This window comes from Gossypium arboreum, chromosome 3, assembly GCF_025698485.1.
Source record: "Gossypium arboreum isolate Shixiya-1 chromosome 3, ASM2569848v2, whole genome shotgun sequence".
In the NCBI taxonomy this organism is placed as follows: domain Eukaryota; kingdom Viridiplantae; phylum Streptophyta; class Magnoliopsida; order Malvales; family Malvaceae; genus Gossypium; species Gossypium arboreum.
In genome coordinates, this window is record NC_069072.1 from 131533843 (window position 1) to 131546477 (window position 12635).

General features: G+C 28.9%; 2 protein-coding genes across 2 annotated transcripts; one reads left to right on the top strand and one right to left on the bottom strand.

The window, feature by feature from the left end:
* The first annotated feature begins 2841 nt into the window (after window positions 1-2841).
* LOC108481365 (zinc finger CCCH domain-containing protein 34-like) lies at window positions 2842-6563 on the top strand. Its single transcript, XM_017784507.2, has 7 exons — window positions 2842-3164; window positions 3259-3404; window positions 3680-3745; window positions 3979-4098; window positions 4177-4494; window positions 4582-4887; window positions 5901-6563. The coding sequence occupies exons 1-7, from the start codon at window positions 3095-3097 to the stop codon at window positions 6198-6200; spliced, it is 1326 nt and encodes a 441-aa protein (XP_017639996.1). The 5' UTR covers window positions 2842-3094; the 3' UTR covers window positions 6201-6563.
* A 1777-nt stretch (window positions 6564-8340) lies between these two features.
* On the bottom strand, window positions 8341-9294 carry LOC108481364 (ethylene-responsive transcription factor ERF086-like). The gene has a single exon (XM_017784506.1). The coding sequence runs from the start codon at window positions 9292-9294 to the stop codon at window positions 8341-8343; it is 954 nt and encodes a 317-aa protein (XP_017639995.1).
* Window positions 9295-12635: the final 3341 nt, after the last annotated feature.

Genomic DNA, 12635 nt, shown 5'->3' on the forward strand with positions numbered 1-12635 from the left:
AAAAAATTACTAAATTATTAATAAATTTATATTTTAATTAATTTATTTAAAAATAATAAAATGATTATTGAATTATAAGAAAGTTTTTATTCAAGTCATTAAGTGTTAAGTTTTTTTTTTATTTTAAAAGTATAGCTAGTGAGCATTAAGTAACAATTTGACTATTAATACATGGATTAGTACCCATTAACAAGTAGAAGAATATGTTACATACCTTATATCCAAACTGGTTTAACGTTTAGTGTTGGAGAATGCGGAAGAAAATTGTTTGCATTTTGGTTCATAGGTTTGTGACTTTCAAATTTGTTTCATGAAAAAAATAAAATGTAGAAGAGAATAAGAAAGGAAACTTTCAATTGTTGTAGGCGGTGCAAATAAAGAAGGCCATAAAAACCAACAACCTCTTGGCTTAGTGGCAAGAGTACTATGTTATAGGCATGAGAGCTTGAGTTCAAGCTTAAACAACCCCATTCCTCACCCCTAATTATCAAACAAAAAAAAAAGACTACAAAATAACGATTTTAACAACCTAATAACTTAAATAAGAACTTTTAAATAGTTTAATGACTATTTTGCAACTTTCTTAAGTTGAGTAACTAAAATGTAAATTTACTAATAGTTTAGTGACTATGGGTATAGTCTGCCTAATTTTTTTTTTAACTAACCACCATCACATTATCTTTACTATCTAAATCTCAAAGACCTTATCCTCACCTATATATTTCCAATCATGCCTACCCTCAGGTATAATTTCAAACACAACAAACTCATTATGAGCAATAACCTAAATACATTGATTTTTACATTTTTCAACCTCAAACTGTAATTTTATACACAACCAAAACATAATGATCGTTAATGTTGAAAAAAGAAAAAAAAACTGAATTTCGTTAAATCTTCTTCATAATTTTACTATTAAATTATTTTATTTATAAAATTATTATTTTAATAAATAAATGCCATGTTAAAATAGGGAAAAGCATATATTCATTTATTTATAAATATTTTATAATCTGTATTTTTATAAAATATTATGTTTTTATCAAAAAATTTAAAAATTTTTTATTTTTAAATTTTTTAATATTTTTATTTTAAGAATCAATACTAAATTAATAGAATGAGTAAAATTAAAAGTTAAATTTACAACTATGATTAAATTGATAAAATTTATAAATATTGAAAAAAAATTTATTATGCCAATAAATGACCAAAATATTAAATTAGTAATTAATATAAAAATTAAATCTAGATAATTAAAATAGAAATGCACTAAAAATTAAGTGAATATTTATAAAATTTACTTATTTTCAATATTCGAGAAATCACGCTCTGTATGAAACACGTAAGGCAACGAAATCTCAAGTTAAAGTACTTGGGCAAGAAAGGGACACGTGTATAACAACGGTTAGTCCATTGAAAAAGTGTTATACTACCAGGTGTCATTATCAAGCCCCAGTCTTCTAACACTTCATTAAAATGAACTTTGGTTAGGTTAAAATATCATTTAGGTCTTTATACTCTTCACTAAATTTAGAATTTAGTTTTAGTACTTTTATTTATAAAAATCTGATCTTTTATTTTTAATTTAAAATTTTATATTCAATTTTAATATTATTAATTTTATTATTAAATTGGTTGGCATGATATTTCAAAAAAATTCATTTGATAACAATATAACTAAAATAATGACGTTGAAATAAACTTGAATTTAATAAAATAATTTTAAAACTATTTTAGCAGTTAGACTTAAATTTTAAAATACAAAAGTACAGAGCTAAATTTCTAGAAATACAAAGACTAAATTCAAATTTATGAAAAGTAGACGGTCTTATGGTATATTTTAAACCATTTGGTTATTATTTTAATAATATTTAAACAATTTAATTAATGGCTTAAACCATTTCGTTTGTATATATTTATTTCTTTAAATAAGTATAACTGAATCAAAATAAAAGTTTCATGTATATATTTGAATCGTAATTAAAGTTTCATATGTATAATTGTACCGATCAAAACTCATGTATCAAATTACACATTAAATCAAAATTTAGGTATAATTTTGAGATTTGTCCCTTATTTTTGAACACCAAATTTATACATAATAATTAAAATAATATCGAATAGTGTTAAACAAATATATTTAAATTAATAAAAGAAATTCTACTTATATAATTTTAAACCTAATAATTGCACCAAGAACATAGTAATTTAACATGCTTTTATATTTCTTAAATAATTGATATTTTAAAAATCCACCATTCTAGTTGTATTTTTTTGTGAATTTAATATTTTGCATTGATATTGATATACATAATTATTAAATAAATTTTGGATATTTTGTTGATATAGATGTTTTTATTTATTTAGATATTATTTAATAAATTTTACTAAAAAGATATTATTAAATAAATTAAACTCATCACCTCCAATAATTTTAAATTCCTTTTTTATTAGACACATTTATATTATATTAAATAAAATTAATTAATTTTTAGAATAAATTTTTATATGTTATATAGATAGAATAAGACATGTGATAAATTTGTCAACTTAAAATTTATTTTTTAAAATACTACCGTCTCTTACGATCTCAACCAAATATTTTTTTGTATTATTTTTAATTTAAAAATCGAGAATATTTGTTCTTTTCTCTTCTTTTAAGCTATCTTTGTTGTAGAGGCATTGGAGGTAAGTGAAAACTTTTAGCTTAATATTCTTGATTTTACTTTTAATTTAGTTTTTGTTATTATTTTTTAATTATTGAATTTTTTATTTCTTTTTGTAATTTTTTAAAAAATTCAGGAGACTAACAAAAACAAAAATTTATGGTAAGCCTATGTTCATGGTAAGAAAAAAGAGAGATAAAAGAAGAGAAAAAGTTTAATGGAGTGGAAGCAAGAAAAAATGAGAGAAAGAAAGGCCTTTTTTTTTTGAGTTTAAGGAAGTGAAAAAAAAAACGAGAGAGAAAGGTTTTTTTTTTCTTCCTTTTATAAGGTTTTGTTCTTTATTTTTCTTCATCTTTCTTTGTTTAGAAAAGAATAAACAGATATACATTTGATCGTATTATAATTTGGGTTAATTTTTCTTACATTTAATGGAGTGGGGCCCTGAGTCTGATCTAGAACCGGAATGGACATCTTCGGGACCCGAAACAGGGCCTGAAGGTAAATGATACTTTGATTTTTTATTTGGGATTTGAGGTTTTTTCTCTGTGTGTGTAATGTAGGATGTGATACAAGGTTCTTTTTGTTAATGTAGAGCCAATTCAGAGGTTGGAATTAGGGATTGAACCAAAATCATACCCAGAGCGACCCAATGAAGCTGATTGTATTTACTATTTGAGGACTGGGTTTTGTGGCTATGGCTCTAGGTGTCGGTTCAACCATCCACATGATCGTGCTATGGTAAAATCATATTAATAATTTGATTGAATTATATATTCTTTGTTTTTAATCTGATTGAAAGTTTCCTTTAAGGGGTTTGATTCTTTTTGTTTGATCATGATCTTTAGAGTGACGAAGTTTTTAATTTTAGGGCAAAAATAGAAGTTTTTGGTTAATATAATGAGATCTAGAGTGATTGGTAATCTTGATTTTGGAAAAAAAAACTTCAACGCTCATATATTTTTGATTGGTGAAAAAAAATGTGAAAAAATAATGGTGTTGATTGACTGCCTTAGGTTATGGGACCTGGAATAAGTAGCATAGGGGAGTATCCAGAGAGAGCAGGCCAGCCAGTTTGTCAGGTACTTCTAATAATATTGTTTTGTTAATGTTTGAAATTTTTGAGGTCTGTGTGTTGATTGCAATGTCGGCAATGTGCATTGCTTCTTAAAGATTAAGATAATTCCACATCAATTTAAGTTTGAATGATGGACTTAGGGTTTGGTGAATAGATTTTGTTTAATTTGACATATTAGGAAATATGGTAAGTCTCCTTTTATGCTTGCTTATGGCTTCCATTTTTATCGATTTGCAGTACTATATGAGGACAGGGACATGCAGATTTGGTTCTTCTTGCAAGTACCATCATCCAAAGGAGAGAGGTGGTTTTGTTATCCATGTACCACTGAATTCTTATGGATATCCGTTACGTCTGGTTTGTATAACTTAACACTTAATCTTTTGAATGTGTTTTCTTAAGTTTGTCTAATGGTTTAAGAATATTGTAAAATAGGGCGAAAAAGAGTGTTCTTACTATATGAAGACAGGGCGATGTAAGTTTGGTGCAACATGTAGATTTCATCATCCTATATCATCTGTTGTGCAAGTCTCGACACCATCTTCAACTCCTCAAGTTCCACATATGCCTACACCAGTTCCTACACCTACATTATATTCCACGGTGCAGTCACCATCTGGCCTTTCCTCTCAACAATATGGAGTTGTAATGGCAAGGCCTCCTCTAATGCCAGGCTCATATGTGCAAGGTCCCTATGGTTCTTTGCTACTTTCCCCAAGCATGGTTTCCTTTCCAAGTTGGAATCCCTATCCAGTAAGAGAATTTAAACTTTATTCCGTTAACCTCATTGATGATTATTGTTAATTTTTATTTTTAAGGTTTGTAATGCACCTGATGCAGGGACTTGTCAACTCGAGTACTCAACCCAGTGTCGGATCTAGGTCAGTTTTTGGAGGAACACCATTATCTCCTTCAGCGCCTGCCTATACTAGGTCTTATCAACTTGTATCATCTAGTGTCGGGTCTTCAAGTAGTAATCAGAAGGAGCAGTTATTTCCTGAGATACCCAACCAACCTGAATGTCAGTATTACCTGAAAACAGGCGATTGTAAATTTGAATCCTCTTGTAAATATCATCATCCACCTGAAGTGGTTGCACCAAAATCAGATGTCATCCTCAGCACTTTAGGTCTTCCCCTTCGTTCGGTAAGCATTTCATGAAATGTGCTATAAATTAATTTTTGTGATTATGGAATATGAGAATTTGAAAAGAGAACATTGTTTGATAAGATTCGAGATTATAGGGACCAAATTGTAAAAATTTAAAAATACAGAAATTCATGTAAATGTGACTGATTTGTAAAATCTGGAAATTCTAGGCTGTTTTCAGAAGGAATAAATTCTGTTTTCAATGATTAAATTGTAGAACAGTGAAATTTTGGATTTTAGGGGCTAAATCATAAAATTTTGAAAGTGCAGGGATTGTTTTGTAATTCTTGGGAAAAATGAGGATCAAATTGACAAAATTTTTTATATAATTGTTAAATGAAAATATCAAAATTAAGTTAAATAAGAGATTAAAATTTATTGAATGAAATTAATTATATAAAAATTTAGAAATTGGTAAGCTTAGATTGGCTATAATTTTATACATGATTCGAATATTTGTTTAAATTGTGTATATAAATTTTATGATAAATTAGTGTGAATAAGTAAAATTAAAATTTAAGACTCATAATAAGCTCGGATGATGGATATATGCATCAATTTCAAATAAAACACAAAAATAAAATTTAAAGTTTAAAATCAAATCCAATAATAACAAATTAAGTGTTTCAATATTATAAAAGTTCTAAAAAATTATGTAACATCTCTTGATCAAGTATTATACATTACTACAATAAAATTGTCTTAAAATGTCATATAATTGGTCTTGGAGTTTTCTTTGCTTAATTTTTTTTGCAACAACTGATTATGATTATGCGATATTATTGTTGTTTGTGTTCCTTTCATGCATTTCCAACTTGGAATTAGACCTAATAAAAACTTGTAAGAGTTTTCTTGTGTTTAGGTTTTCTTTTTTAGGATAGAAGTATCTAAGATCTGCCTGAACAATGTCTATTGATATTTTTTATTCTTAGCATGTAAGTGTACGTGCGACATGTATTTGTGATAGGACCTATTGATGTTTATTTGTGTGTTTTCATTAATGGTATTAGGGGGCACCACATTGTACTCATTATTCACAACATGGAGTATGCAAGTTTGGACCTGCTTGCAAATTTGATCATCCTATGGAACAATTAAGTTACAGTCCATTAACGTCTTCTCTTTCCGATATCCCTGTTGGATCTACAATTGCTGCACTAGCTCCGTCATCAGATTTACGACACAAACTTCTTTCTGGGTCCGGCAAGGACTCTGATCTTGCCGTTATGTCATCATCGGTGAGCTCGTCAAGTGAATCAATTGGTTTGGTTTTCTCTGAAGGTGCAACGATACCTCCTTCAAGCACATAACAGTCGGGTCCAAGTCCTGGCCCTTCTGCTGGCAGCAGCATGCACCTCAAACTAAGTGATAAGAGAAGCATCAAAATGTGACATCTATCTATCTATCTATCTATCTATCTATCTATCTATATAATTAGATACATATTTTTATGTTTTGACAATGGAAATGTTTGACATGGTTTTATAAATTCATAATCATATTATGAGATTTGCTCCTTCATCATTGCTTGAATTAGGGTTTAGCTCAGTTGATTCTCATTATCATTTTTAACATAAGGTTTTAGCGTGTGAAATTTCTTATTCTTATATTATAATCTCTTTTGTATGGAATAAAATTCTTCAGACCTATGGATCTGACTTTGATGATTGAGTTAAATGCTCTTGAGTATGTCTTGTTGGTCACTTTTCAAGCTCCTAATATTACTATTGGTTCAAGGGATTAAATCGAGAATCGAAGATTTGACTTATTAGATCTTTGATTACTAAAAGTATAATAAAAGTTATTGTATTAGGAGTCAATTGCATTTCGCTCTTTCTACAAAAAAAAAAAAGAAGCAAATTAGTCATTATATATTATATCAAAGGCCATATTGGTCCTTTTTGTTAAAAGTTTCATCCCTTTGAATTGTTAAAAATTAGCATAGTTGACAATATAATCTAACAATTACACTTGATGTGCCTCATGTACCTTATGTTGACATATAAGGACCGATCTTTAACAGTAGAAATGGACAAGAGCGAAGCCAGAAATGTTTTTTAAGGGGCCGAAATTAAATTGTAATTTTTATGATAGTAAAAATACAATTTTTAAAAGATTAAATCAAAATTTTTATCCTTTTTAGGGGGCTTACCTTTACTAATTTAAAATTTTAAATAGCCAAAATGGAAATTTTTTCATTTTAGGGGGGGTCGGGGCCCCTGCCAACCCCCTAAATTCGCCCCTGGAAATGGATAAAATTTTTAATAGAAATACCAATTTTCTCTTTAATTTAACGTACAATGACTAATTTATTCATTTTTTGAATAAAAGAACCAAAATACAATCCAACTCCTAGTATAAGTACTATCTCTATATTACTTTTTAACATTTTGATTCAATTTTTAGAAGATCACCTTTAGTTGAGCAATCCTCCTATTGAGAAGCATAGGTGCACACATGGATTGATGATAGAAAGAATCAAATGCAAGAAAGCAGTAAAGCAAAGGGGGGGCCAGTTAGAGTGAAAGTCGAAAACAAATAAACAAACGAACATTATGTATTGTCCACTTTCCCATTAGGATTTTCTTTGTCTACCCATTACCTAAAGTGTAATCAATCCATGTTAATGTGCAATATGAGGTGTTATGTTGTTATTTATACTCTCTCTCTCTCTATATATATATAGACACTTATACAAAGACAAACACTTTTGACAGTCTCATGTTTTATAATTGTCGATCTTCCTCCATTTTAACAGCTCTTTAAGCTGTTTGGTAATATTTATATAAATGTGTCTAAATGCTTTTTGAAAACAGAGCAAGCAATAATAAAGAAGAAAAGAAATTGTATCTTTCACTTCCACTCTTCTTTTTGAAGTATTTGTATAAACATATTTTTGGATATTAATATCAATCTAATAATTTTTTTTTATCTATAAAAATCAAACCCAAAATCTTACTTAAAGTACATCAAGCTATTTATCAATTGACCCACCATCCATTAATAACATGTTTAAACTATTAAATCACAATGTAATAATTAAGGTTAAAAGTTATGAACATTAATGGTGAATGAATCAAATCTTAAAGATCCTTGTAAGATGTTTTTACATGCATTTTGTGTAAAGGGCATAGGCTTTGTTGACAAAAGTTAGAACAAATAGCCGCAATAAGGCAGACAATTATGGAGTTTCATATTAATTGCTGTTTATTTCGTACTCTAATTTGAACAACATGACAGGCTTTTATCAATCATGTCCTGTAATAAAAACAAGCAAGCAAACAAAATCCTGCTTTTTTAATATTACTTTCATTAAATTCGGCAAAGTTAAGGTTAACATTCCCCGAACTGTTTTTTTTTTCTTTCTTCTGATTTAAAAGTTTAATTACAATACTGAAAGCGACACTAGATAACGTAAGAAATTGCATAAATCTGGAGGGAAAAAAAGACTCAGAAGAGTGAATACCCAAAGTCGACTATATCACCAAAAGGAGCCATTGAAGAAGCTTGTGGAATCATCATGGGATTGTCATTGTAAGGATGAAAAGCTTTCATACAACCATCTTCATCCATCAATGGTGGATTTACGATATCCGACAGTTCCCATGATTGTTGATCAAAGCTTGACCATAAACTCTCTTGATCCATCCCCTCGACAAAACATGGAAACTCAGTGTTTGTTACATCTATAGGAAGAACATAATTGTTATTACCGGAATGTGATTGGTTTTGATTGGAAACATGGGAGCTTGTTGGGTTTGAAGAAGGGGGATTCAAACAATTACGAGGAACAATGGAGGCTAAGTAACCAGAGTTAGTATCAGTAGAGAAAAAGAAAGCACTATCATCAACTGAAGAACCATATGATGATGAAGATGATGATAATGATGATGATGATGGGTCATTGTTATTAGGTTTGATGATGGGGGTGGGGATAGTGTTTTCACTGTGGGAAATGTCAGGCTGATGAGGAACTGGTTCACTGTTAACACCATGGTTGATTGCTTGTTTAGGTTGTTGAGTTTGAAAGCTCGTAAGGAACTGATCAAAAGGGGACAAGACATGGAAACAAGAGTTGTCTGAATAAACAAAGTTGGTTCTTGCTTGAGCTCCTTTGATGGAGATCGCGGCCCTATCATAAGCAAGGGCAGCTTCTTGAGCAGTGTCAAAGGTGCCAAGCCAATGCCTTTCTTTGGTCGTTGGGTCTCGGATTTCGGCAGCGTATCGACCCCAAGGTCGCCTTCGAACGCCGAGGAACCGGCCGGGCTCGGCCTGTTTTCTTCTCCCACGCCTTTCGCCAGGTTGCGGTGGGGATAGGTTCCTTTGAAGCAAAGTGAAACCTGCTTGTGTTTGAACAACAGGTTCGTACTTGAAATGGTTTTCCATGGTTTTTGATGTTGACATCTCTATGTTAATGGGGCTTGGAGACAATGCTGCTATGGGAGAGGTGTAGGGGAAAGTTGGGAAGAATGTAGAGACAGGAGGAAGAAAAATGAAGAGATGGTTATGGGTTGGTTTTGACTGAATGCAAGTGTAGGGGAAGCTTTTTAAAGACTGTGATTTGCACTCTCATTTATTTCAATTTATTCATATAATCATTTTCCAAACACAAATCTTAACATTTAAAACTTCAACTTAAAAGCAAACCTAAACAAAGAAAACAACATTCTACTTGTAATTCCTATTTGATTGAATTGGTATTATCCATGAATAGAATTTTAATTCAGTTATAAAATTATAAAAAATTATTTTAAGAATATTTTTTTTTTTATATACTACAAAATACATATAAATGATAAAATTTAAATTTAAGATATCTTAATTTTACCATTTTAACCAAAATTTAATTTAATTTTTATGTCAAAATTTTATAAATTTATCAAATAATTTTCACTCACATCGTGATTATAATTCTCTATAACCTCAATTAAACTATAGGGTTTGAGTTTATTGGTGAAATATTAAGATTTCTTTTACTTTTTCCAATAAATAATTTCAAATGATTAAATAAAAGTTTAAATAAACTTTTAATTTTAGCTTTTGCATATGTTGAAAATATAAATTAAGTTAATATGAGGGTTTTTTTTTTTTTACAAATGAGATTGCATTGTAAAATTTGATATTTACATTATGTATCTATATATTTAAAAATGATTGGTTTAAATAAATTGATATTTGGTATAGGGATTAACATTGCTAATGATCCAAATATTACATCACATCAACTTAAGCCCTTGGGGGGGTTTAGTTTATTATAAGAAAAAAGAATGAATAACCTTATGATCAAGTCACGTGCAGATTATAACCCTATTAGTCTACATGAAAAGGAAAAGGTTAATAGCATTTCTTTTTTTCAAATAAACCTTCTAATAACGCATATAATTTTTTAAAAATTTCACAAGAAATCTCAATCTCTTTTACTTTATTAATTCGATTATAAAATCTTATCATATCTGTTTTTTTATATAAGTTTTAGAACTATTCATAGTCCTTCTTTAATTTTTAAATAGGAGGATAATGCGCTTCAGTATATTCAAATTCATGCCCTTTTGTACTGACAATAATATCGATATTAATTAAATTAAGACTCAATCAACAATTAAATCGAATTTTAAATTTTGTTATGATGTATATATATATCCAGAATATGAGCAAAATTAATGAATGAATCCACCAGCAAGTTCTTTGTCTGCGCCTTATTCACAAAGGGAGTGGTTGATGTTATCTCTAATCACTAAGCATGAAATGCCCTTATATGTATATTTATATATTCTTCAAATGGCTCCATTGTCCTTAATCATGGAAACAATTCCACAAAGAAAGTACAAAAACCAAAGGTTCCTTTCACCAAATGACCCCATAAGTCAAAAACCCTTTTGTTTTCTTTCTATTTGTCATTATATATAATCCTTCAAAATATATGTTTTTTCTTCACTTTTATGATCATCTCATAAAACCCAAAAAAAAAAAAATGATGATCCTAAGGTTCCAAAAAAAGAATTTTGCATTAATGTTAGAATCTCAAATTGGTATTTTTAAAAATAATTTATTAAAATAAAATGTGAAAATGAAGAAAAGGGATTGATAAAAGATGGTGGGTCATTTCCAAATTTTATGAGCTCCTTCAAATTGGCTTTTAAGCTCAAAATTCAGCAAAAAAATGGGTGTAGAGAAATATAGGGAACTTTCACTCTTTTTTGTCTCTCATCTCTCTCCAAAAGCAAGTGCCAAAAAAAACAAAAGGCTATAGTCAAAAGGGGTAATCAAATTAAAGGCTTAAAAGAACAAATTTCAAAAAGCAAGTTTGGACTAAAAACTGCCCAAACAAAAGCAATACAGTGTATATATCTATATAGGTGGGACACTAACAAAGGATTTAATTTTGCAGTTCCAACAGGGAAAGCTTTAAAACACATTCATCTTTTCATTTCAACATTCACATGTGTAGATGGGCATTGGGAATGGCAAGAGGCTAATCATTAATCAAATGGGTCAACCCCATTTCCCCCAATTCTACAATATATGCTTTGCCACTAATCATTATAATTATAGCCTAAACCTAATTGAATAAAAAATTGACACATAATTTTATTAATGGTTTTTTGAGTTTCCAAAAAAATCACAAATTCTAAAAAAAGAAAAAGAAAAAGGAGAGATTATATATTGTGATGTTGAAATTCCAAATCTATTTGATGTTATTTTTTTAATCAAATAAGTCTTGAATTTTATAATTAATTAATTCCATTTTTAAATGATATTATATATATATATATATATGGACTCTTGACTCTTCCACTGAGAATTTGAAAGAAACATATTGATGTTGGATTTGTTGCATTTTATTTTATCTTAATAGAGCAATGTCCATATAGAACATGGGATCATAATATTTGATCACATGTAGGCCAATATGCAAAAGAATTAAAATATTAGCAAAAAGTTTGTCTCTTTTTAAATTATTATTATCTTGTCGGTATGATTAAGTTGGTGTTATGAGTCAATTAAATACCAATTCAAAATAAAGTATATCATTATGAGGGTGTTCTTGTCTTTCTACATTTTACTGATTAATAAAACGCATTTATAATAAGATTTAAACCCGTAACACAATACATTTTAAATATTTAACTTTACCATTTAAGCTAAAATATCATTTGATTATTATATAGATTTTAATAAATATATTTATTACATAATTTTTTCACTCATATCATAAATATGCCATAATGTAATTATTATTACTAATCCGACCGTATCAATTTAAAGGTCCCTTTGGATGGGCATTTACTTTTAGTGCGATGCGTTTAACTTTTTTTTTTGTCTCACACTATAATATCCAATTTCACTGTTACCGTTATTTTTACACCAACAACAAGTAAATGCACTAACCATCTAAAGGACCCTAAATAAGCTAGAGGTTTTTTTTTTTTTTTTGCTCCTCCATGAAAATCAAGTCCTTATTAAGCTTTACTTTGCATGTAAGATTTACATGAGGAAGTTACCATTTGAAGAAAAGAAAGGTCAGTCAAGCTTTCCTTTTGAAAAGATATGAAGTGGGTTGAAATATATTTATAAATATATAAATACATTAAAATTTGTATAAATATAAGATATATGAAAAGTTTAGTCCCATTTGAGAATTGGGTGTTTGGCCTTTTGGGTTTTTAGGGTCAGATTAAGAATAATGCACAGTCTCCAAAAATAAATAAATAAAACCAACATTTATTTTTCAAGTGTTAAAGGTA

What these genes read in the sequence shown, in the direction of transcription:
- LOC108481365 (XM_017784507.2), top strand. Translation starts at nt 3,095, where the DNA reads ATGGAGTGGGGCCCTGAGTCTGATCTAGAACCGGAATGGACATCTTCG. An exon ending in ACCCGAAACAGGGCCTGAAG is followed by an intron (nt 3,165 to 3,258) that starts GTAAATGATACT and finishes TTGTTAATGTAG; the next exon opens with AGCCAATTCAGAGGTTGGAA. An exon ending in CAGGCCAGCCAGTTTGTCAG is followed by an intron (nt 3,746 to 3,978) that starts GTACTTCTAATA and finishes ATCGATTTGCAG; the next exon opens with TACTATATGAGGACAGGGAC.
- LOC108481364 (XM_017784506.1), bottom strand. Translation starts at nt 9,294, where the DNA reads ATGTCAACATCAAAAACCATGGAAAACCATTTCAAGTACGAACCTGTT.